The sequence below is a fragment of the Apodemus sylvaticus genome, chromosome 5 (genome assembly GCF_947179515.1).
Source record: "Apodemus sylvaticus chromosome 5, mApoSyl1.1, whole genome shotgun sequence".
Classification (NCBI taxonomy): domain Eukaryota; kingdom Metazoa; phylum Chordata; class Mammalia; order Rodentia; family Muridae; genus Apodemus; species Apodemus sylvaticus.
This window is the reverse complement of record NC_067476.1, coordinates 7826545-7853234: the sequence shown is the minus strand read 5'-3', so window position 1 is coordinate 7853234 and position 26690 is coordinate 7826545. Positions and strand designations below refer to the sequence as shown.

Here is a 26690-nt window from a genome sequence, read left to right as displayed (position 1 = left end):
AGGGGACTGGCGTCAGCTCTCTTCTTCAGAGTCATGAGGAGAGTGGACTCAGGGCACTCCTGGGTGTGGCTTTCCTTATTTGAACCATGCAATGAGAAAAGACAGCCCAGTGTCTTGGGCCTCCAGTGACAGAGAAGCAGAGAAGGGTTGGGAGGTTGGAAGGTGTCCCCTGCCCCCAGTTTCCTGTTTGTAACCCAGGAATAGGCACAAGCAACAGCTTTCCAGACTGGTTGTGTTGCCATTAGGTAATGGTCAGGGTCTCTGACAGTGTATAGGGGCCCTGGTGAACAGGCTGGGGGAATGTACAGGGGCTCTGTGGGGTTAGGCCAAGAGCAGTAACAGGATCTAAGATTACCAGTCACCTCACAAATGCTGAAAGACCAAGGCTACTAACCCCATGCTCTAGAAACAGACACCAAATGAGACAGGATCAAGTGGGGTGAGCAATATTAGATCTCCCCTCCTAGCCAGGCAGAGCCAGGTTCAGGGAGGCTCCCTGTATCTCATCTGGATCGTTCGAGATAGCTCAGGGTGCAGAGCCTCACAAAAGGCAGTCAATAAAAACACCAAAACAACTCTGAGGGATGTACCAAGGGCCTCTCAAAACGAGAGGAGCTAAGGTCGGAAACACTGTGAGGAAGGTTGGCTGGCGCGGGTCTCCATCTATCTAGAACATTCCGACCAAAATTCCCTCCAGGCTCTCGGCCTTCTGCTGCTCCATATGAACAACCAGGGCTACTGTCCATCCATGCCATATTTGGAACCACCAAAGAAATAAGCAGGCTAGAGAACCTTCTAGAACCCAGGAACACCACCACACTGAGCATTCATGTTCTGGAGGTCCAGCAGCGCCACCCCACCCAGCTCCAGACGTCTACAGACTCCTACTGGGTGTCCCACACATGCTGACCTGAGGCCCTGAGGTTGATATGAGCTCCTGCTCCTGGAGCCTCAGAGACAACTGTGATAAAGACAGGGCTTCGGAGTGCTGACTAAGGTACTGCCAGCAACCAGCACGCTCTCTGTGTATTCCTGTAAGAGGGAACAGACATTCCAAGACACCTGGGCCCCGTGCGCATGGGTGAATGACATGTGAGGACATGGCTCGAAGGAGTCTAAAGCCAAGGAGAGAGGTCATGGGAGAAGCCATGTCTGCTATGTAAGCTGAGCAGGAACTTGAAGCAATCCGATTGCCTCTGACCCCTTACTGTTGAGGTTACAGGCATGAGCTAGCACAGCCGACCTGAGCTATCCTGTTAAAACTCGGTGGTAGAGACTTGGTTAGCATGCATAAAGCCTCAGGTTCAATTCTCCACTGCTCACAAATGCAATAACATGCAAAGAATGCAGATCTCACCACCCATCTGTCTAACCACTTTGTCCTAAGAACTCAAATGGGGTTTCCCGAGCAAGCATTCCACGGGCGTGCCGACTGCCCTGTCACACCAACAATAATGTGTATAGTTCTGTGCTGATGCGGAGCTTAGAGAGACCGTAGGGCAAGGCTTTCCTGGAGGATTCAGTGTTTGAGCTAGGCCTTTAGGAACAACAGGGTTTGTATGAAACCCCACAGGGCTCTGAAAGGAAAAACCCTGTGTTTAGGGAACCGGAAGTAGTCAGGTGAGCTGAGACATGAAGACAGGACAAAACGAGAGTGGAGGGCAGGCGGGAAGGAGCAGGCTGGGGCGTCTCTCCTGCCCGGAATGTCTTTGACATGTGGCCCTGTCTGTTTCTGGAATGCCCTCCCCAAAGGCAGAGGCATCACACTGAAGACCCAGTGAAAGCTCTGTCTGACAGCCAGTCTGGGGCAGGGGCTCTGGCCCACCTGTCGGTGCAGGGGTGTCTGGAATCTCAACAGGGACTGCAATGCCCAGTTTCACGGTCTCATAAAAAAGTAAAGCTGCACTTTTATTTATTTATTTTTTTTTTGTGAGAGACTGTCTTAAAAGTTTTTGATATAAAATGGTTTAGCTGATATTTAGGCAGGACGGCCTCACACAGCCCACCATGGGCTGCCTCATCTGGCAGGGGCCTTGGCTTTCTTCCTGGAGGCTGGGTTCAGCAGATCAGCACTTTATTTAATACCTCTGAGGAAGCTGGAAATTGAAGTCCACACTGATGTCTCCTGAGTCTCCTCTGAGTAAAGAAAAACAAACACCATTTCCCCAAGTCGGCTGATATTGCCGGGTGCTTGCCCATCTCCGGGAAATGAATTTAAGTTAACGGTTGAGCGTCGTGTCTGTCTCAAATGGGGGCATCTCCATCATGGCGCCATTCAAATGCCAACTACCCTGGGCTCTGTTCTGTTAAAGGTCACCTGTCAGTCTCCACCTGAGGCAGGAGATTGCTTTGATCTGACTTCTGCCTTGCAGAAGGCCTGTTTATCTTCCCAGATGTCTTACAGCTATCTTGGGCCAACCTGCTTCTTGCTGGATGCAAGGCATTGGACCTCTAATAAGAAGAGCCTGGAATCCAGGGGGGGAGGGGATTGAGCTGGCTTTGCCAGAGAAGAGACTGGGTCTTGAAGGCTGGGCAGAGGGGCAATTCCCAGCCCTGAGGCTTAGCAAGTTGCTGACGCAAAGTCCAGAAAGCCATTTTTCTCTCCAAATGGCACATGTACTTGGAAAATTGTACCAACCATTCTCCTCTCTGCTGCCGAACACCTGGGTAGAAGAGTTGATTTCAATTCACTGTCTGAGGATGCGGCCATCCTGGTGGGGAAGCCATGGAGGCAGGATCACATGACAGCTAGTCACGCGGCATCCACCATCAGGGAGCAGAGAGCTACAACCACTGGCGCCCAGCCCACTGGCCTATTTGCATTCCGTCTGGGTTGCTTGCCAACAGGATCAGACTCTAGGCTTCTAGGTGGCTTTTCCTGCCTCAGTAAAGCTGCCCTGGAAAACTGTCTGACATTCTGGATCTGGTCAAGAGGATGATTAACCAGGGCAGCATGCTAAGAAAAAGAGACCTCTCCTAGGCTTCTTGGAGATACAAGAAAGTGGGGTTCGTGCTATAGGTAGGTCTGATGTCCCTGGACTACATTCAGGAAAGCTGGCCAACAGCAGTGACTTCAATACATACCTCTGACCTCCTACCTATTCTTTTTTGGGTTCCAGGGATTATACTCATGTCACCAAGTTTGGCATCAAGTGCTTTACCCACTGAAGCATATCACTGGCCCAGTGCTTAGCTCACAAAATCATGTTTAAGAAAATATTACTGCTCTTCGGGGTCTCTTAAGCCAGGCTTCAGGGGCTCTTCCTTAAGACTCCTTGTTTTCTTGAGGTACTGGCCATCTGTCCTAGGCTCACCAGCTGTTTACCATGCTGAGACACCACACAGCACTCTTCCCAGGTCCCAGCTTCCACATCGGGCCTACAGAGCTATAGCTGTGGCCACCTCGGCCTGTCTGTCTCTGAGACTCACAGATTTTAACACTCTGCAAAAATCCTCTTGGCTGTAGGTAGAGGCCAAAGGCAGCAGCCATTTCTGACGTCCTTGCTTCCAAAGTAACTGCTCTTGTGCTCTCGGAGGCAGACAGCAAGCTAGCAGCAGACTGTCATCAAGTTTTAACCCAGGAAAAAGCAGCTCATCCCCTTCCATTTGCTCCGGGCCCCGTTCCCCAGAATTTTTTTCTTATACAAACACTGGAAATAAATGGTAAAGTGCCAACAGTCTCTTGGCAGGCGAGTAATGGGGGCATTTTCATTGTCTGCTCCGTTCTGATTTACTGAAAGAGTAAAATGCTACAACCCCAGGGACTATGGGCTCACGGCTCCTCACTGCCACAGCTGGGCTCTACCTTGGGCTTGAGGCCAAGGCTGTGAGTACCTTTGTCTTCAGCCCCAGACTCAGCTCCTGAGGCAGCCTGCCCTCTGACCTCAGACCTTTCAGAGCTCAGGCACTTAGGAGCCTGGTTTCAGGCTAGCCCTGCCCCTCCCCCCCACCTCCGGAAGTGGCCTACCAGTGGGGCACTTAGCTTTGCTACAGTGAAGTCTGTTTCCTGCTGCCTGCTGAGAGTCACTTTTAGGTCAGCCACAGTGCTATCTCCAAGTACAGCAGGCACGGTAAACACCTTTGCACCTGGGCCACCAGCCCTAGAAGACCATGCCTCTGCCTTGTAAGGTCTATGCTAGAGACAGTGCATAAGAGATAGCCCAGGACCCACATGGCGCACAGGTAGACAGGAAGGTCACATGCTGCAGGATACACAGAGGGGTGTGTGGATTCCGGAGTGAGCTTTAATGTCACATGGTCAAGGACTAGCACTAGCATACGCTGTCCTACAGAGGACCAAGTATACCACATTACAAAGGGGCTGTCTTCATCACAGCTTGAACTTGGGGTTAAATATTTTGACTCCTGGGGCTAAAGAGAGACCTGAGTGGTTAAAAGCATGTATTACTCTTCCAGAGGATCTGAGTTCAATTCCCAGTACCATGTCAGGTGGCTGTCACTACAACTCCATAGGCAACCACAAACACTGAACACATTCACACACGCGCACGCACACACACACACACATACACACACACTCAAATGCGTGCACACATGTGTGAATGCATGATTAAAAATAAAACTTAAAAATGTTCTGGTTCCTCTCCACAGGAGGTTTGCTAAGCCACAGCCCTTCCCAGAGCCCTATAAGCATCAAAGATCTGGAGCCTAGAAACGACTTGAATTAACCAGTGTGCAGGAAGCCATTGAACTCTGGTATCTGTGGCTAGGAGTGACCTCGACCCGGCAGCTCCCTCTCACTCACTGTAAGTGACGGAGCTTGGGCTTCCATTTATCTGCCTGTTACTGTGTCATATCTACCACTCAGACATGTCTGACTTCTTACATTGCAGCATGGTAGGTGATTTCATCTACAAAGATCACATTTTAGAATCAAGTCACGGGGATGGAGAGATGGTTCAGCACTTAGGAGCACTGTCTGCTCTTCCAGAGGTTCTGAGTTCAAATCCCCGGAACCACAGGGTGGCTCACAACCATCTGTGACGGGATTTGATGCCTGCTTCTGACATGTAGGTGTACATGTTAATAAGATACTCGTATACATAAAATAAACACACCTTTTAGAAATAAAAACAAAAAGAATCAAGTCACACACACACACACATACATACCACAGGCAAGAGGCATTTTGTGTCAGGCGGAATGCAGGTGGATTTGGCCTTGGCCTCCTGTGTCTCATGTTCCACAGGTCAGACACACCTGAGCCCTAAAGGACCTTTACTCTTATGTGACTGCAGGTATGGGATGGGAGATGAGGATACACATTTTTTTTTTACAGATGGACACCAGTGTCTGTGTGATCTCAGAGGCCCCTATGCTATGAGTGAGTGCACCTGAATTCTTGATGTCTCAAAGGGGACACGTGACTCTTGGCACCCTTGATCTCAGGGGATTAGCTGAAACAGAAGTCACTTCCTCCAAAGTCAGTGTGTGTGTGTGTGTGTGTGTGTGTGGTGTTGTGTCTCCTTGAGACAGGATCTCACTCTATATCCAGGCTGGCTTTTAATTCATGGGCCCTGCCTCAGCATCTCAAGTACTAGAATTACAATCATGAAGCCAAAGAAGGGATGCTAAAGCCCACAATTGTGCCCAGAGCAACACCTGCCTAGCAGCTGAAGGAAGCAGCTGCCCTCTGCTTTTGCTTGTAGGAAACAATCGATCAACGCGGAGACCCCTCCCTGCCATGCCAGACAGCTCTGCTTAGAGTCTGGGGCTTGCAGCACACAGGTGCTCAAGAGAGGAAGCCTACCTAGTCAGAGACATGCCGGTCTGGTTGATGATAAGTATTCCAGCCCATGTCTGGCAGACTCTGTGACGACAGCAGCAAGCCAGGGTCACCCGGGTTCTATTAGCTCAATTAATGAGGAGTAAGATAAGGCTAACACCCTGCTAGTCGGGCAGCTCAGGCAGAGAGCTGCGGTAATGGAGTTATTAACCTCCGCCAGCTGCGGAGCTCTGCCGCGGAGTCCAACTCCATTTCTTCATTCAGGCCTTCATTAATGGGCTGTTTATTATCCCTAATCCACATAAGGATCAGCTGCAGAGATGTGAGAGCTTCCTGGAAGGACCAAGTGATAATGAGAGGAGAGAGAGAGAGAGAGAGAGAGAGAGAGAGAGAGAGAGAGAGAGAGAGCTTGTGCTTTGCACAAGCAATTCTACTTTGCATTTTAATTTTTCTTTGCTCTTACTGCTGCCCTCTTAAGAATGAAAGCATCCTTACTTTGGAGCGATTAGAAGAGGCCCTGTCCTTATCCGAGGGCTTCAGTATGTTGTTCTCGAAAGGAACTTGTCACAGGGAATGAAAAGTAACAAGCCCTGAAATAAAACCAAGAGAGCTAGCTAGGACTATGAACTACCTGCCGATTCAGTTCTGGACTTCACGTTACAGCAAAATATCCCATGTTTTAGACATTAACAGAATTGGCTGTTTTCATACTTGTGGTGCCAGCACTTGGGAGGTTGAGGCAGGAGGATCAGGAGTTCAAGGTCATCTTGGCTACTGTCATAGGGAGTTTGAGCCCAGCCTAGACTTGAGGAGACTCTGCTTAGTTAATAATAAATAATAGTAAAGAAAATGAGTTGTTTGTGGTGGTGTTGCCTCACAGGCGGTCATCTTTGGCATGAAGTGATTCAGCCATTTCCACTTCTACCAAGCCGGGACTAGTGTATGGTGACTGTCATTAAGCAACATGTTTACTTGACTCAGTATCAATAAATATCATAGACTGGGAGGGTGTGTACAAGCTGCTCTATGACAGAACTAAGCTGCTGCGTCCTCCATGTCTGGGTAAGCCTGCCCAGTGAGAGGCCGTGAAGCCAGCTCATTTTAGACTATCACAGCTACAGAATTTATATCAATCACCCCTTACACACATACACACACACATACACACACAAACACACACACACACACAAAACATACACTCACATATACACATTCACACTCATGCACACAATATACACATACACACATACGCACACTCTCACACACACTCATATACATACATGCACACACATGCACATACACATTCACACACATACACACACTCACACACATACACTCAGACACTCACATACTCAGACATATATACACATTCACACACAAATACATATACACATACATCCACAGACACACATACTCACACAAATGCATACACACAGAGACACAGGCACACACACAAATACACACATGCACTATCATGTTCCTTCCATTCTCTAGAGCAGGCTACCATGAAGTCGAGAGTCGTGATTGCTACCTCATTTGACAGACAAGGAAGCTGAGGTCAACTGTGACCACAGCGATGAACACTAATCCCACTATGGGGATTAGAGACAGCTCCAGAGCTGGTTTTGAGGGTGGTTTCTACTAGGACCCAGCTGCTCTAATGCCGGCAGGTGTCCCTAAATAAGCCTGCTTGGTGGCTGTGGATTTGATGGGATGGGAGGAGGGCAGAGAGCTAACACGCCACAGAAATCCCATTCTGTGATCCTTCCTCCTGTCCATGATGGAAGAGGAGGGATGGAGGGGAGGGGGAAAACATCCTCCTCAAACCCAGAAACAGCCACAAGCAATGGATAATCCAGTGAAGAAGGGAACAAGGAGATGAGCAGACGGTTCTCAAGGGAAGAAGTTCAAATGACTGATGAACACAGGAAAAAATGCTCAGCTTCACCTGTCATCAGAGAAAACAAACAAAAGCACACCGAGGAGCTGCAGGGAACAAGAGGAAATGTCACCCTCGCTGAGTTCAGCTCCCCACCTGGAACTCCAACTCTGGGGAATCCATGCCCCCTTCTGGCCTCTGTGGGCTCAGCACTCACATGCATATAATTCAAGATGGAAGTAAGTCTTGTAAAAACAAACCCAAAACCCCATAACTACACTGAGACTCTCTCATCGCCCATCAGAGTGGCAGCCATTGTGAAACTGATAGCAACAGATGCTGGTGAGGATGGACAGGAAGCTGGGCGGACTCCTCCAGCCTCTGTGGGGTCAGCAAGCACGTTGGGGAAACAGCTCTTCCCAGGTCCCAGCTGTACCACTCCAGGGAACTGGTGTGGGGGGCTGCAGCCAACAGGTCACACCAGTGTGCAGTGCAGCCCAAGGCTTAAAAACCAAATGCTGGACTCAAACTAGCTGACCAGGCCAGGCGTAGTGTGCACACCTTTGAGCTCAGCAATCGGGAGGCAAAGACAATTGGATCTCTGAGTCTGAGGCCAGCCTGATCAGTATAGTGAGCTCGAGGCTAGCCAAGGCCACAGAGTAGGACCCTGTCTCAAAACCAAAAAACAAAAACAAAGACCTAGGTGTTCATCAACAGACCAAAGGTAAAGAGAATATTGTGTGTGTGCATGATGGAATCTCTAAACATAAAGGAGGAGGAGGTCATTTCCCTTGTAGGAAAATAGATACAACTGAAGATCAGCACATTGTGTGGATTAAGTTGGTCTCAGGAAGAAAAAATATTGCTGGGTAATTGTGGCCCATGCTTTTTATCCCAGCAGAGGGAAGAAAGGTAGGCAGAGGCAGGTGGATCTCTGAGATCGAGGCCAGCCTGGTCTACAGAGTGAGTTCAAGGACAGCCAGGGCTACAAAGAAACCCTGTCTCAAAAAACCATGATAATGATGGTGGTGGGGGAGGAGGGAGGAAGGAGAGGAGGAGGGGGGGATGAAAGAGGGGTGAGGAGGAGGAGAAGGAGGAGGAGAAGGAGGAGGAGAAGGAAGGGGAGAAGGAGGGGGAGAGAGAGGGGGGGAGAGGGAGGAGGAGGAGGAAGAGGAGGGAAAGGAGGAGGAGGAGGACTGTCATTCACCCACTTGCTCTCACTGTGGGTTCAAAAAACTCACTGTGGGTTCAAAAAATGGTTAAGAACACAGGCTGCGGGCTGGAGAGATGGCTCAGTGGTTAAGAGCACTGACTGTTCTACCGAAGGTCCTGAGTTCAAATCCCAGCAACCACATGGTGGTTCACAACCATCTGTAATGAGATCTGATGCCCTCTTCTGGTGTGTCTGAAGACAGCTACAGTGTACTCACATATAACAATAAATAAATCTTAAAAAAAAAAAAAAAAACAACACAGGCTGCTCTCCCAGAGGACCTGGGTTCAGTTCCCAGCACGTACATGGCAGCTCCAACTGTGTGTAACTCCAGTTCCAGAAGATGCAATGTTCTCTCTCATCTGGCCTCTGCAGGCACCAGGCACACATGTAGCACACAGATATATATATGCAGGCAAAAGCCCATACATATAAAATACATTTTTAAATTTTACTGAGACGGGGTCTTACCGTGCAGACCAGGCTGGCCTTGAACTCACAGTGACCTGCCTGCTCTGCCTCTCAGTGCTGGGATTAAGACATGGGTCACCAGGATGAGGGACAGTGTAAAGAAAGGAAGGGCTGGCTCTCAGACATCTGCCTTTGAGGGGTAGCCTCAGCCCCATGCACTTAGGGTTGGTTTGCTGGCCTGTCTCTCCATAGAGGCTGGTCTCTAGGTCTTTGGAGCCCTGTGAAGTGTGGGTCTAGGAGAAAACATCAACATCCAGCACCAACAGAATGATGGCAGCAATGAGGAGAGAGCCCTTGGCCTTGGCAGGGACAAACCAACCTTTGGATGCAAGACACACATGACTTAGAAAATATAAAAAGTATGAATTCAGGCTCCGCCACTCCTGAAAGGAACCTAGATGGCAGTTTCCAGTTTGGCACAGTCTAAGGCACAGATGGGGAACATTCTAGAGTGTTCTTGATGGTTCTAAAACTAATCCAATAGACTAGAGAGAAACACTGGAGAAGACAGCTGTAATAAACAGCGCCCTCGCTAGCAGTCTGCTAAATGGCAGCTCCTTCAAGGTCCTTTCCTTCACCTCCCTTTCCAGGATCCACAATTGTGACAGAGACCATGGGAGTGGGCTGGGTTAAGGTCTCAAGAAAAAGTAGGGGTTCAGATACCCACCTGTCTGAGATGCCACAACTTCTGGGTCTCCTTCAGAGCTTTACCCACCCCCTACATAGTGAACATGATCTTGAAGAGAGCGCATGGCTGCAGTCTTGCAGCAGGAAATGAATTATTTCACAGCCAGCCGAGGGCAGGCTTCTGTGCGCAGCCTTGGAAGCGCCTCTCTTTGTCTCTCCCCTATTATTATTACGTTTTAACAAACTTTATAGCCCATTTTATTTGTTCTCAAATAACTTTTTCTCCTTCCTCTCAACACATCAATCGCTGGGCTTCCCTCACCGTGCGGTGGTAGAACAGAGAGATTGATACTGCTCGGTGGAATGTAATTTACTATTATGGGCTGCGGGTTTATGAGGTGGGAGCCTGACAAAGCATTACATTTGAACACACTGCACTTATTGGCTCCAAGAAGAGATTTATATTTGGTGAGGAGACAATAACTTTGTTTTCTGATAAGCCAAAGAGGTCTATTTTTGAGTCTGGCGTGCAGACAAGCTTGTCCTTCTCCAATAACTCTATTTACTACTGTGAATATATTTTAATAATAAAATTGATATATATGTAAATTTATTTTATTCTAATTTCATTGAATCCTCCTGGAAAAAAAAAAGAGGAGGGTGGATGGCTGGTGGGCCTTCGGAGATTGTTTTTGTATCTGAATTATAGGTTTCTGTATTGTATCCCTAGACTGGCTTCATGGCTATAATTCTGCCAGGATTTCCTCCTAGTGTCAAGCCAGCAGCACCAGACCAGAGTGTTTTATGACTGGCATCACACCCAGACCAGAGTTACAGTTCTTGTGTTTGTCCTCATGCCAGCCGGACTTATTTGAGGACATTTCTCTCTTTCCTGGATGAATCTAGGGTGGGGGGAGGGAATGGGTCATGGTTGAAATCCCTTTCGGAGTTAATCACCAGAATGTTCAGCCTCTCAAAGCTGAGAGGCTGTCGAGGGAAGAGGCTGTGGGAGGAGGGAGGAGGGAGGAGGGAGAAGGGAGGAGGGAGAGCACAGTGCAAGAGACGCATAGAGAAAGGTGTAGCAGGGCACAGGAGCACATGGTACTGTGGGCAAGCATCTTAGGACACTTTCTGCCTGTCTTATGTCCTAGGATCAAATAAAGTAGATTAGAATTGTTTACAAAATCCTTAGAAAGTGATTTAAAAAAAAAATCCATGCTGAATGGAAATGTAACCATTTGCAAGCCTGCCTGAAATCAAATTGCTTCTCGGATATTCTTGTGCGCACCGGAGCCCAGGGCCCCCCCTCCTTGCCAGTCCTTCTGGACCAGAGGAGTGGCCTGTGCCCAGACGTAAAAGTCACCTGCTTTATACAACCAACACTAGGTCCCTCCCTGAGCTGTTGGTGACATCTGTGAACCCTCCCTTAAAGGAATATTCCAGAGTCACACGCCTGCCCCAGACTCTGCCCCTGGGGACTGCACGAGCTGCCCGACCCGACAGCCTCTTGCTTCATCCCCGGGGCTTTCAACCAAGCTTGGCTCAGCACTGCTGGCCTCCTGGAGACTCACACCAAGACTTTTAAAGCTTTTGTCACTCAGGACCCCTTTTCCTGAGAAATGTCCACACGACCCTGCGACCCTGTGTACATACATACAGAGTAAAGTAGACATGCAAAGCAAACACTTATCAATAATGAACCATAAGGGAATTGATATAAAAACAATTCTTTGGTAAAGACATATTTAACTTTAATTAAAGAGGGAAACAAATTTGCATAGAAATGAGAATTGAATCTTGGCAGAATATTTTATTCTACAGGACCCAGAATGGAGGGATATTTTGATTTTATAATAGCCTGAGGACGCTGCCTCACATCAACAAAATGGTGGAAATGTATTTAGGGCCATTTGGGGGGTTGTTGGAAATTCTTTTTTTGAATCTCAGAAGGCAAAGTAGCAGGGTTCCCTGTGGCATTTTTAATACTTACTAGGTTTTGGCTGACCCTCTGTTCCCCCCCCCCCAGGTCTCCTGCCTCTGGTTCCCACATGAGCTCTCTGACCCCAGCAGGTGTTGTTACCCACACTCCCTTTCACCTTAGCTCTCTCTGGTTCCCTGCCGGCTACCTCTGTCACTCCCATATAGATGGGTGAGCAGAGGTGAGGAATACCTGGTATGCTTTGCCTTTCTGAGCCTGAATTACCTCATCTAATCATATATTTTCTGGAGAATGGAGAGAGATTCAGGAGTTAACACTCTAATAATGAACCCAAGTTCAGTTCCCAGCACCCACATCTGGCAGCTTACAACCTGCAGCCCTAGTGACTAGGGAATTTGTTCTCTGTGGGCTCTGCACTCATATACATGAACCCATACAAACACATAATTAAAAATAAAATATTTAAAAACTGTATTTCTACTTCCACCCCCTTTTCCGTAAATGTTATAATTTCACTTTTCTTTAAAGTCGAATAAAATTCCACTATGTATAATACTTGTGATAGCTGTTCTTGGTTGTCAACTTGACTACATCTGGAATTAACTAAAATCCCAAAATGGAGAGCACACCTGTGAGTGTTTTTTTATTAATTTGAAGTGGGAAGATCTACTCCTAACCTGGATCTATGTGGTAGGAAGACACACCTTTAATCCAGTTATTTCCGAGCTGGGAAAAGCTACCTCTTTTGTTCTTTGCCTGTGCGTCGAGCCCTCTTCCTGCCAGCGAGTCCTACTTCTTCAGGGTTCTGGGAATACTAAAGACACGCTGAGATACCCAGCCTCATGGACTGGGCAACTACTGGATTCTTGGACTTTTCATTCACAAGCCAGACCTTGCTGGGTTCACTGGACCACAGTCATTCTAATAAATCCCCTTTCTATAGATACAAAGAGATTTATTCTATAAGTTCTGATACTCAGGAGGACTGCCTGATCCAGTACTAAGCTCTGATTACGCGTCCATCAGTAGATAGACATCTAGGCTAGCTCCAACCCCAGCTATCTTCACTAGAGCTGCAATGAACGAGGATGAGCGGGTGTCTCAGGAACGATAGTAACTCCATGTTCCGCTTTCTGTAGACCTCCACACTGCCAGTTCACACCACCGATGGCGAGTGAGGCTCCTCTTCCCTACAGCCTCAGCAGCATTCCCCATTTTTTTTTTTTTTGTTTTTTGTTTTTTTGTTTCTTTTGCCTGATGACAGTCACTGGGCTGTGTGAAACTGACCTCTTGAGATTCACATTTCCTGATCTCAAGCCAAGATATTTTGAGTAACTTTGTTTGTTTGTTTGTTTTTCTGGACTGGGTTTCTCAATGTAGCCCTGGCTGTCCTGGAACTCGAGTTGTAGATCTGGCTGATCTCGAACTCAGACATCTGTCTGCCTCTGCCTCCTGAGTGCTTAGATTAAAGCAGCACACCACCACTGCCCTGCTCTGTGTGATTAGTTACACATGGTTGTGAGCCACTCGATGCTGGGAACTGAGCCATGGACTTTGTGAGAGCAGCAGAGTTCTAGAGCCTTCTCTCCAGCCCCATTGAATGATATTTTCTTCCTAAAGACAGGTTCTTATGGAGCCCAAGCTGAGGATGACCTTGAACTTCTGATCCTCCTGCCTCGGCTTCCCAGTCCTGAAGTCACACGTGTGTTCCACCACACCCAGTTTTTATACCACTCTGGGGATCCAACCTAGCAACTGGTGCTTGGTCGGCATGCACTGTGCCCACGGAGCGACCCCACCAACCCTGGTTTAACAATTTAAAATGAACCCCAGTCAGCAAAACAAATGGCAAGTTTTAAATCCAAATGTTTTAACACAAATGCAATCATCTGCTACTCACATGCTGAAGAATGATGGTGGGGACGCATCTAACTCCTTTGTTTCCTGTAATTAAGCTTCCACAGAACAGAAAGCTGTTGGCGCCTCAGAGCCGCACCGCAGAGGGTTTAGGCAGTGTTCTTTGGTGTCATGTGGCATAATGGCATACACAAAGCAAAGTGTACGTGTGTGCTCAGGACCAAAGTCTCATGAGTTCACACCTTGCAGCATGGGCAGGCGCTATCAGAGGCACCCTGGGTTCATAATGTGTGTGATTATAAATTCATGTTCTGTTGTGTGTTCAAAAGCCTTTTATTGTGGCCCCACTTTTCATAAGCTACATGCACATTCAGTCATGTGACCCCGGTCACGTGACCCAATCCCCAGAGTCCATAGAGGACTAAGGGATATGCGATGAAGCACATTAGGGACCTCGGTATGTCCATCATCATCCTTGGCTCCTGGGGTGAGCCCCATCTAAGCACAGGGCTCCTTGGATCTACTTGAGGGTCTGTGGGTGTCAGGGTCAGGTGCTGGCCTGGATGAAGGTCAGGAGTTATGAGCCAAAGAGGGAGGCTGCTCTCCTCCCAGCCTCAGAAGAAGAAGGTGGCCCAACTGAGTTGGAGTAGCCAAACTTGTAGTGATTTATGACTGAGTCTGTCAGACCTAACGCACAGCTGCCACTGCTGTGAGACACGCATGGGCCTCTCCAAAGACAGATGATTTACGAAATAGAGCTATCTTGGATGTAGGAGCTTCTCAGAGAGGGAAGGAAAGTGATAAAAGAAAAAAAAAAGACAACAAATACACTTTCGACGAAAAATCGCTCCTCAAAATGTCAGGGCATTTTAGATAAAATCTTATCGATATGCTCAGAGCGATTTACAGAGGACAGGCTCCACGGAAGGAAGAAGTCAAAGATGGGGAGATTTTCAAAAAGATGAGAAGAAAGCCAACAGTTAAGAGAAAAGCCCCACGGGGAAACCAGAAGCGTCTAGAACTGAGGTAGTAGCCATGATGAGAGCAAACGGGGGGGGGGGCGGGGGGGGAGAGAAAAGGAATAGAGAGAAGAAAGGGACCGAGGCAGGAGGGGGGAGCCATGTGACCGGCCGGCCATTCCTAGCACCTCTGGACTGAGGGGAAGGCTGCTGAGGGAGAAAGGAGCGAAAGGGAGGGGGGAGAGGGAGAGAGGAGAAGGAGGAGGATGATGAGGAGGGAGGAGGAGGATGAGGAGGAGGATGAGGAGGGAGGAGGAGGATGAGGAGGGAGGAGGAAGAGGAGGAGGAGGAGGGACAAGGAAGGTGGAAGATGGGAGGGACAGGAGGGAGGGGAGGAAGGAATGGTATCCTACCATCCTCAGGGCCTTGGCCCCACATGGCGTCTCAGGCGGAGATGGTTCAGGATGCTGCTGGATGTGAAGGGTGTGTGCGCGCAGAGGACTCTGCCAGCTGATGTTGACGGGATGGACTCACAGAGACATGCTTAAGGATGCAAGGCTGGGTGTTTACATGCCCTACTGAAAATGACTCCATATTGACTCCCTTGAAACCAAAGATGGGTCAGAGTTAATAAGCAGGGAGGCAGCCGAGCTGTGCTAACAGCCGGTGCCATGGCTGGATCAGACTCCACAGAGAAGGGCTTTGTGGTAAGATCGGGAGCTGGAAGCTGTCATAGATCTAGAAAGCAGATCTGAACCAAACTGGAACACAAGTGTCCCAGGATGCATCGGTCTCTGACTCCTGACACTCAAGGTGCAGGACAGGGTAAGGGCCAGTGTCCATTTTTGGAAGAGGAGGGGTATCAGGTGTTAGGAGTAGAGGGATGGTAGGGGCTGCTGTCCATGAATGGAGGAGGGAGGGAAGGAGGGAGGTGTGTTCAGGAGACAACTCCACCTCAAAAGAAAAACAGAGACTTCCTAGGCTAGCAAGAGAAGGCTCCAGGCACCCACAAGACCTAGAGTGAAGTCAGTCCACACAGGAACACGCCGAGAGTCACCCAGAGAAACCAGGAGGGGCAGGGCCCTCTGCCGGGAGGCTTCCCTGGGGGCTTGACCTAAGTAAACAACAAACAAGTACAAAGAAAAGTGGCCAGCGGGGAAACTGAGGTCACTGTGAAGTAGGCGCTGTACAGCTGCCCAGAAGCGATGGGGACATGGGTGAGAACTGCCTCTCGCCCTGGCTCTGTGTGTTTCCTTCCTAGGGCCCCTCTGCGGCTTGGCTCAGTGTAAGCGTTAGGCACAGGAGTGTCAATCCACCGCCCTGTCTCATCTCCTTCAAGGCACAAGAGGCCGAGACACTAGTAACTAAAGCGGTTTGCTGTCAGCGTTTTACAGTGTTCTGTCCCAGGTCCCACAGGCATCTACAGGTCTCCAGCCACTGCCCCGAAACTCCAGTTACCTCTGGACCCCAGGAACAGCAAAGCTTCCATGGGGCTGACCAGGACCCACAAAGAGAACAACTGCCCGCAAGCGGCTGCGCAGGGGCGGACCGTTCCCAGGAGCCAGGTTACGTCTGTCTGAGCACACTGTGGGATCTGAGCTGACACGGTGATAGGCAGAAGCACACCTCCGCAAGGCTGCCTAACTCGGGTGCTCCTGTTCCTCCTCTATTAAACCCAAAAGCTCCTGTCACCATCCTGAGGTGAACTCGAGGTGGCTGGGCCTCCCCGCTCTACTGTTTTCCCACCATTATCCTGGTGTCTTACTGGATAACTGGGAGGAAAGCTGGACTGGTTACTGTTTGTCAACGTGACCCAAGCTACAGTCACTTGGGAGAAGAGAACCTCAACTGAGGAAACGTCCCCCTCAGATTTGTCAGTAGCTGTGTCTATGTGATGTTTTCTTGCTGCTTGAGTGATGTGGGTGGGCTCAGCCTGCTGTGGGTGGCGCATCCCCTGAGCAGGTCGTCCTGGGTTCTACAAAAAAGCAGGCCTAGTAAGCCAGTAAGCCACCCCCCTCCACCATCCTGCCTTTACTCCCCTCAATCATGGATGATCAACCATGATCAGGACGTGTAAGCAAAGCACTCTCCTCCCTAAGACCTGTCTGGTCCTGAGTTTATCACAGTGAAGGGAGCAGAGGGCAGGGGTTGAGCCTCACCTGCTGGGGCTTCTGCCTGAAAGCTCTGGGTATAATAATTAACTCCGGGGAAACAAAAGGAAAGAATGAACCAACAAGCAAAGAGCTAAGGCCTCCCGTTAAGTCACTGCCCAGGCTAGCTGTCTGCAGCACTTTGTCCAGAACATAGCATGCTGGGTCCACACAGCTATGAAGGCCGGCCGGCTGGGGCTGGCATTCAGCTGCTAGAATGCTTGCCCAGCATGTATAAAGCCCAGGTTCAATCCCCAGCACCACACAGACCGGGGCTTTCCCAGCACTTCAGAGTGTAGAGACAGAAGAATCAGGAATTCAAGCTCGCCCTCAGCTCTACAGGGAGGCCAAGGGCAGCCCAGGACCCACGAGGCCCTACATCACATGGGCAGAGCCTGGGCATGGACTCCTTATTTCCATATGCCTGCCAGTGTGTTCTGTTGTGGTTTGAACTGGAGTTGTCTTTCCAGGATCCCGTGTTGTTCACTCAATCCCCCCAACTGGTGGCACTGTTTTGGGATGTTCTACAAACTCTAGGTGGTGGGGCCTAGTCAGAAAAAGGTCACTTGGGTTGTGCCTCTGACGATTGTACTTGGTCCCCAGGCCACAGGCAGTAAAGATACTCCCGACACGTTCCCACCCCCACCATGTCCCACCCAGGGCCATGGTGCTCAGCGGACATCCAAACCTGACTGTCTTGACCGTCCAAAGCAAAGCGAAAAAGGAAACCCTACTTCTCTTAAGGGCCAGGTTTGTTGGCCGCAGCCACCAACCAGAGAAGTGCCTCACACAATAACAAACAGTACCAGAGCACACAGGCATAACCACTCGCAACAATTAAAGCCAGCAGAAAGGCCATGCTGCCTGCTCTGCAGTGTGTGCAGCAACCCCGGGAGACAGTGAGTGCGAGGCCAACCTGGGGTCATGACCCTGACCTAAATAACAGGCAGCTTAGGGATGGAGGGGGAACTGACCCCAACCCTAAAAGCAAACCAACAGGGAAAGAAATGCCATATGAAGGAGCAGTTGACAATCACTTGGTCCTTAAGGGGTTCACCGTAGACAAGTACGAACATCAGTAAGAACAAGACAAGGGTACAGACTTGAACACGTCCTGCCTAGACTGTATACTTAATGACATGACATTGTGACAGGTTAAAGGGATAGTGAGATGGCTCAGATAAAGGTGCCGGTCTAATGGTCCCAGTCAGATCCCTGGGATCTACATAGCTGATGGAGAGAACCAGCATCACTGATTTCACACGTGTGCCCAGAGGTGTGTCAGTTCCCTTGATTGCTTGGAAACACTGAGGTTGCCTCTGTAGGTCAGAATCTATACAGGTCTGGGATGGTGCCTCTCCCCTGGCGCTCCCTGATGGGCTGTAGAATTAATTTCCTTCTAGAATTGTCAGGCCCAAGGGTTTTTTTTTGTTGTTGTTGTTTTTTGTTTTTGTTTGTTTGTTTTTTGGATTTTTTTTTTTTTTGAGACAGGGTTTCTCTGTGTAGCCCTGGCTGTCCTGGAACTCACTCTATAGACCAGGCTGGCCTCCAACTCAGAAATCCGCCTGCCTCTGCCTCCCAGAGTGCTGGGATTACAGGTGTGCGCCACCACTGCCCAGCCCAAGGTTTTTAAAATCTGCTCCACCATACCAGTTCTTCTGTCTGCTGTTACGGTTCCACTTGCCCCACAGGGGACAGCACTAAGACTGGAAAGGAAGAGAGGCAAAGGCCCATCACCTCCACCTGGAAACCTCGAGATAGTGATAGTGATAGTGATAGTGATAGTGATAGTGATAGTGATAGGGATAGGGATAGGGATAGGGATAGGGATAGGGACAATGATAGGTGATAGGCACCACAGGTGCAAACCCTTACATGGAAAGTTCTGGAAGGGAGGTAGAAAAGAAATTAAAAAGCAAGAAACAATGTCTTCTCTGTTCTCTTAAGACAAGACAAAAACAACTCACCCTGATATCTCTACAGCAACAGGAACAGACAACAAACATCTCATCTGGAAATGGGCTCAGAATTCAGAGTGTGTGCCCCAGGAGAGTGACAGCCCTGTCTCCAGCAGGCTAGGGTCCTACAGAGCAGTTGATCAGCCAGGGCACTTCCCACGGCATCCCCAGATACGGATGTGTGTAGTACACATCCATGTCTCCTGGTACAATGCAGAGCATTGAGGGGGTGGGGGGCTTGCACTGCATGGGGTTGAAATATGTCACCAAACTAAGGCTGCTGGTGCCCGTCAGACGGAGTAACCCTGGAAACCTGAGTGTGCTCCCCGGAACCCATAAAGGTGGAAAGAGAACCAGCAACACACACATGTACACGCACATGCACACACGCATGTGTGACTCAATGGCGCGGTAGCGTTTAGTGTTGGGAAATAGACATGGGAATCAGAAATCGCAGAAATGGCAGATATAGACCTAAGACCACCAAGCATTGTTAAATCTCAAACCCAGGACAAATGGCTGAGGAGCCTATTTAACATATAGAGGCGGACCTGGCCGCCAGGTCCCTACCTGTTACAGGATATGGCTGCCGCACCCAACCCCAGAGTTTGGGCTGACCTTCCATATATCACCCAACAGCTTTTGCTACCTGGGCTTTTGGTCTACTCTCTCTTGGGCCTCCTGGCTGCTGGACTTGGTTCCCCTCTGTCCACTCTCCCTTCCCCTTCTCCTCCCCACACCCTTCTTCACACTGCCTGGCTCAGGGTCAGGACCACTCCGGACTCCCCCAGATGTCTCTGCCTTTGGCTACGCTCTCCCTTTCATCTATAATAAACGTTTCCCTCCACCATACCTAGGAACAGTGGCATCTTTCCTTTATATTTATTTCTTTTTCATTCGTCTGGTGTGGGACAGTTAGCAAAGACGTACGCAGTTATCTCTAAATCAGCTTTTGCTCCTCTGAGTAGACCTTTATAACCTTACATTTTTATCATCGGATACAAATCCATACCAATCCAAAATATTCTGGAGACTAGTTGTTGCTTCCTTAGTCTAAAAAGAGATGCAATGAGAATCTATAGGACTGGCAAGTTGAATCACATATGTAGTATGTTTGTAGCTGTTTGGTTTTGGACCCTGGGAAAAGAGACTGAGACGCATATTTTACATATCAAAGCAGACCTGGCCTTCAGGTTCTCCCAGCATCCCTCAGTCTCTGCCTGGCACACCCCACCCCCAACTCTGAACTCTCCAGCCCAGGGGCAGGTCTACTCTTCACTATAGAATCCAGAACTTTTGCTCTTCTCTCTCTCTCTCTCTCTCTCTCTCTCTCTCTCTCTCTCTCTCTCTCTCTCTCTCCTTCCCCCACCCTCTTTTCACAGTAACTTCCCTGGTTTCAGTCCTTGGTGCCAGTGAGAAACTTCCCAAGAAACCTGAATTAATCTAATCTAATCTGGTTTGGACTGGCTCATTCCACCGGTGGAGAAATAATTTACCAGTAGCAAACTGAAATTGCCTATGTATAGGTGTTAACTATAAGCCTTTCCTTTTAAGTTTTAAGCCAATTTTTGTTAGATTTTACTGAGTCTTTAACCACAGCAGATGAACTCCCAAAGGCTAGATCATGCACATGGATGGGGCGAGAGCACACATTAAATAAAATTCCAACCTACAACCTGGAAGCGAGGAGGAGAGCCAAGCAGGATTTGAACCTTAGCCCGTCAGCATTCACAGGGCAAAGGGGTTGGAAGTGCAAGATGGAGATGGGATGACTCGGCCGCTACAGTGAATCAGAAACAATGGCGCCCATCTCCTGAGCCAGGGGCTGGGGCTCTGCGGCGGCGACAGCTCACCTGTTGGGATTGTAGCCCATGGAGGTCAGCATCCGGGCCTGGTCCAGGTCTCTTGGGAAGCCGTGCAGCACCCACCCTTTCTGGATGCAATCTTGTTGCTCCAGACGCTCAGCCAGAGCCTTGGTGATGATACTGTCTGGAACTGCAGAGGGAGACAGATAAGAGAGCATTCTGTAGCTTTCTGACCTTCCTGGGCCACACACCGGGCTACTGCAAGGGGAGCTTTAGGCAGAGGCCCCTTGGAACCACCTGGAACCTCTGTGGTCCAGCAACAAGGTTTCACCTTTCAGATCCTAACATGACACCATCCTCCATCTTGGTCTGTTATGGCGGCTAAAGCAAGAGCCCATGAACTGAGAAACACAGTGGGGAGGAGAATTTGGTTCTTAGATCTGGAGGCTAAGAGGCAAAGCTAGGGCCAACCGACCGCCAACTGCCTCTGAGGAGGGCACTTTCCAGCTGATAGGCTCCCTGCTGGGTCTTGAATAATGGACATTCTGTGGGATGTTGGTAGAAGTATTTTGGCATAGGCTTATGTCTGAGGATCAAGACAAACAGATGTTCAGAAGGAAAGACAGAAAGGCCCAAGTGTGGTGGGTATGGTCTCCTGGGTGGAGTGTTACTAGGGATCTCTTATTTATTATTTAGCTATAATTAATTTTGTGTGTATGGGTGTTTTGTCTGCATTGTCTTTGGTGCGCCACATGCATGCCTGGTTCCCTCAGAGGCCAGAAGAGGGTGTCCAGAGAGTTACAGATGGCTGTGAGCGAGGTGTGGGTGCTGGGAACCGAACCTGGATCCTGGACACGAGCAGCCAGTGTCCTCAGCAGCTGACATCTTTTCAGCCCTGAGTCTCTTTATCAAGGGACACAAGTGAGGTCAGAGCAGAATTACATGGAGCTGTGTCTCTCCTTATCCCTTTGTGTGGTTCTGGGGGTTGAATTCAGCCTGTCAAACTTCTGTGGCATGACATGTATTTTTAGCTACCGATCCCCACGATGTAATCTGCCCTTGAGGAGTCATCGCCTCCTACCACCATCTTAGTCGGCATATAAATTTGGAGAGGGGGACACAGGATTGGGGCCACAGCAAATGCTTCTTGTGGAGCACTCCCGGCCTGGTGTTTTAATTTCCATCCAATAGCATCGAGGTTCTGTCCCATTGGTCTCAGTGGATTAGAATTTACCAGCAACCCCTCCGGCTCACGAAGAGCCTTCCCTTCTCTGTGTGAACCTGATCTCTCTCCAGAATCACCGCTCTACTTAAACCTGGAGACGGAAACAAGTCCCCAGCACAGGGAAATATGAGAAGCCTGTTTACATTGCTGCAAGTGACATTTTCCTGAAACTCATACCTGTCTTCCTAGACTCATTAAATGTTCCGTGTTGCTAATGTTCTGCGTCCTGGCAATTTGCACGGCATCGCCTGCGCTTTGCACTCATTTCCCCAGAAATACTCGGTAAATATTACTGCTGTTTGCCGTGGATGTGGGCCCCAAGCGGGGGGATGCTTGGCTCTTTCTCCAGAAGCTTCTGCAAGGATCCCCTCTCACCTAACAACTGTGGGTTCAGCAAGTGGCCCTAGAGCATATTCTGAAGGCTTGAGAGGCCCCACAGGCTGACAGTGAATAAGAGGCACTTTGCTGCACGCGACTATTTGCTGGGTGCTGTCCTGTCTCAAAAAAATACCCACAAACTGCACTCCAAGGGATGAGCATCTCCTTTGATTAGGGGCTTTCCAGCCAGTACTGTAGCACACACCTTTATTTGCTGCACTTGCGGGGCAGAGGCAGGTGGATCTCTGTGGGTTCAAGGCCATCCTATGTTGGGAGACCCTGTCTCAAACAAACAAAAGCCCCCGAATGCCTGTCCTTTCAGAGCAGCTTGCCCTGCATTGATCCCTCAAGGCTTGACAGGAATCACTTAAAGGATAAAGGTTTGGCTTTTTTGTTTGTTTAGTTGGTTGGGTTGGTTGGCTGGGTTGGTTGGTTGGTTGGTTGGTTGGCTGGGTTGGTTGGGTTGGTTGGGTTGGTTGGTTGGGTTGGTTGGTTGGTTGGTTGGTTGGGTTGGTTGGGTTGGTTGGGTTGGTTGGTTCGGTTTAGCTTGGTTTTTGTTTTTAGTTCACTATTCTAGGTTGCAGACCATTATACCAGGGGAGCCAAGGCAGGAACTGATCATAGCATATCCAAAATCAGGGGGAGTTCAGTGTGTGCACATTCATGAGGATGCCTGGATGTCACCACAAGTGTGGGTCTTGGCCTTCTACTTAGGGACAGGCTTTTTTCTTCGCTGCTTGTTCTATTTGCATGGTCTCAAAATACTGGAGACTGTCCCCAAAGAATTCCTCTCCTCTCTCCATTCCTTTCAGAGTCAGGATCTCACTATGTAACTAAGAAACATCTATGAGCGCTCATCTTGCTGCCTCCACCCTCTAAGTGCCAAGATTACCAGAGTATGTCATCATACCTGGTTTACGTGGTGCCAGGGATCGGATCCACGGCCTCATGTATGCTTCATGTATATTAGGCAAACACTACACATGGAAGAAGCCATACCCCTAGTCCACTGTGTTATTTCTCTAAAAGAGGACACTTCTGTCTGCAGGAGGTTGCACTGGGCACTGTGAGCCTGCTCCATGGGACAGACTCTTCCAGAAGGCTGTCCTTCGGTCCATCAGGTGGCTCCTTCATGAGGAACAGCTCCACAGGTGGGTGACTCCTGACTTCTTGTTTTACCAGCTTGGGAAGTTCTGCCAGAGGCTGGCGGGATAGGGGTTTGCCCAGACCTGCCCATCTTTGGTTATCCTGGCCAGTTCTAGAATCCTTGTACAACACGGGGCATCGAAAAATCCAGAGTTTCCAAGGGGCTAGAGAGAGGAAGGGTAAGGCCATCCTTTCCCATGGAAGTCTCAGTCTTAGTGCATGAGGGGTCACCTCTGGGGCACTGGCTGTGCTCTCTCATGTGGACCGAGGTAAAGGAAAAGCCAGAAAGACTGCAGGCAAGGGACAAGAGGCAGAACATTCTGGACACTGACTCTCGGCCACTGCCCCGCCCCCCATAGATCCAGTAAAGGGGTGGAGCCTGGATGTGGACGGGAGAACCTTGAACCCCCAAATACGGCCCAAGAGTCTGCAGAAGGTTTGTAGGTACCTATGTGTGTCTCTGCTTCACAAATGTCTTGTTACCTGCAGGCTACTGGCATGCTGGCCCAAACCCACAAGTTCCAACCAGTCGCTTCAGCAGCCACGGGCTCTCCGGATCAGACTGCACTGAGCTGCTCTGCTGCGAGTTTAAAATTCCCTTGATACCAGGCACATTCACCCTCCATCCTCTTCTCCCACGGATTTTTCTCCATCTAAAGTCGTTCACCATTAAGTTAGATGCCTCAGGCTTGATTTTCAGGCTTGACAGTTAACATATTACCCTTCATGCCAGCCACTGCCAAGGGCTAGTTCCCCAGAATGTCCTGTCAACCGAGGTTAGCAGAGCGCAAGATGTGAGTGGTCTATTAGTCCACGACATCACACTATTCAGTGTTAGCTAGTTGGGGTTTGTTGATTGGTTTTTTTCTTTTCTTTTCAAGGCCATTAAAATCTCACTTGGCTGATTCTGGGTGTGTGTGAGTTTGACATGGGGTTACTGGGGTGCTTTCAGGCCCAGGAGGGCACCTACCAAGACCCAGGAGCTCTGGCCAGCCTCTGGTCTTGAGTTAGGGGCTTGTGGTTAAACTCTCTACCTACATCCGGCTTCCAGCAAGCTTCAATTTCCAGGGTGTTAGCAGACCACAGTGCCCCCTGCAGTCCATCCTACCGGGAAGCCACCAAGGTCTCAGAATTCTGTGAGTCTCAACCCTTCTGGGCCTCAGAAAGAACTTTGGCAAACTTATTTCAATTACCTAGTCACGCATTCCTTCCACATTCCCTTACAACCCTCTCTCCACCTGTACCCGGGTACCTGTTCCTCCACACACCCCTGCACCCACACCCCTGTACCCACACCCCCCTGCACCCACACCCCCCTGCACCCACACCCCTGCACCCACACACCCCTGCACCCACACACCCCTGCACCCACACACCCCTGCACCCACACACCCCTGCACACACACCCCTGCACCCACACACCCCTGCACCCGCACACCCCTCTTATTTTCTTCAAGCTGCTCCTGTTATTTCTTTCCTCCCTTAGCTTTTCTTGGAACACTGTAGATGCTAGAGTCCGGGTTCAAGGAAGCCATGTAGAATAGGGCTCCTTCCTTCTATACTCTGCTCCCTGGGTCTCTGTTCTGTCCCTCCTGAGTCACCAAGAGACCTCCAGGTAGTCAGATGAACAGCAGCAACAAGGACCATGGAGAGGAGAGGGCTGTTTTTGGTTTGAGTTCCATCCCATATCCCTGAATGCTCCAGAGAGGGAAAGTGCTAGGTGCCTTCCTAGGCTAAGCCTGGTCTTGAGAATCTCTAAATCTTGTTTAAGTAAATGAAAGAAAAGCAGCCATACCCAGGAGCCACTTTCCTGATGGTGATGCCTCTGGCACTGATGACCTGCAAATCCTTCCCATAATGTCACCAGAATCAAGACTGGCATGTGAGCCTGACTCATCACTGATCTGTGGCGAGTCTGAAATACCGGGACCCAGCGCCCACCCGTGTAAGATGCTGTTTGTTTATTATGCACTGCCACCTACTGGCCAATTGTGGGTACTGCACCTGAATGAGCGCCTACAGCTACAGGGTTTCCAAAACTGCAAGGGAGGTAAGGAGGGAACCGGCTTGTCCCACCTGCTGCACCCTGCAGTTGCACATGGACAAAAGCCTCTAGGTCTCTCTGGCTCTTTAGTGAACCAAACTTACATTCCCCAGACCAGCACATCTTGCCAGGCCTCGGACCCCAAGTGCAAGTTTAGATCAATGTCTTCTAAGGTTTCATTAGATTCTAAATCTTTTTTTGTTTTTGAAAAAAAATAGTGCAAACCTATTTTATAAAATTACGAGTACTGTGCCTTCTTCATCGGTGCACAGTAGTTTAGCCACACCCATATGTTTACCTTCTGCTGCCCCCCTTCCCAAATAATCTGACCAATTCTACTTTAAAAAAGGAATCTAGAGTCCATACATGAGAGAGGAGGAGTCCAATTTATCTTTCTGGGTCTGGCTTATTTACTACAAGAATCCCCAGCATCCTGTTTTCCAGCAAATGGCACAATTTCTTCTGCCAGAGGCCTCTATTCTCGCATCTATGTTCCCTAACAATGAACCAATCTGCCTGGAAGACAACGGCTTGAGGGAAGACCGATGCTTTCCTATCCAGAACGGCACCTTAGCCCTCATTTCTTGTGCATTCTGGAGTCTACGTTGGCTCTCACTCCTGGAAGCCTGGCCACTCCCCTTTTATCCCTCCCTGCTCTGTGACGCCCACTTAGATGACACAGCTTGGTGCTGGTGCTGACACACCCACAGCTGGGGGACATCTCAGTTTGTCTTATACAGTACAACATAAGACTTGTGAACATGATCAGTTAGCCACACGGTGCACTACAACTCGGTGGCTAGTCTTACCCCCTCCCCCTCCCTCTCCAGCTCCATCTCCGTCTCTCTTTTTAAGATTTATTTATTTAATGTATATGACTACATCATCACTGTCTTCAGACACACCAGGAGAGAGTTTCAAATCTCATTACAGATGGTTGTGAGCCACCATGTGGTTGCTGGGACTTGAACTCAGGACCTCTGGAAGAGCAGTCAGTGTTCTTAACCACTGAGCCATCTCTCCAGCCCCAACTTTACATTTTTAATGGGTCCTGAGGGGATCAGAGAAAGTGAGACCACGTTGACCAGTGTGTGTGTGAGTGTGTGTGTGTGCATGTGTGTGTGTGCATGTGTGCATGTGCATGCATGTGTGTGTGCGTGTGTGTGCATGTGCATGCATGTGTGTGCATGCGTGTGTGTGCATGCGTGTGTATGCATGTGTATGCATGTGTGTGTGCATGCACGCGTGCTCATGTGTGTGTGTGTGTGTGTGTGTGTGTGTGTGTGTGTATCA

The 26690-nt window shown here is 49.4% G+C and overlaps 1 protein-coding gene across 2 annotated transcripts in view; it reads right to left on the bottom strand.

Moving 5' to 3' along the window:
- The window catches only part of Ak8 (adenylate kinase 8), a 118037-nt gene that overhangs the window by 34817 nt on the left and 56530 nt on the right, over positions 1-26690 (bottom strand). For both annotated transcript variants that reach the window (XM_052181985.1, XM_052181986.1), the window contains one exon: positions 20653-20794. In XM_052181985.1, the coding sequence (XP_052037945.1) occupies positions 20653-20794 (142 nt within the window). The remainder of the gene's footprint in view (positions 1-20652; positions 20795-26690) is intronic.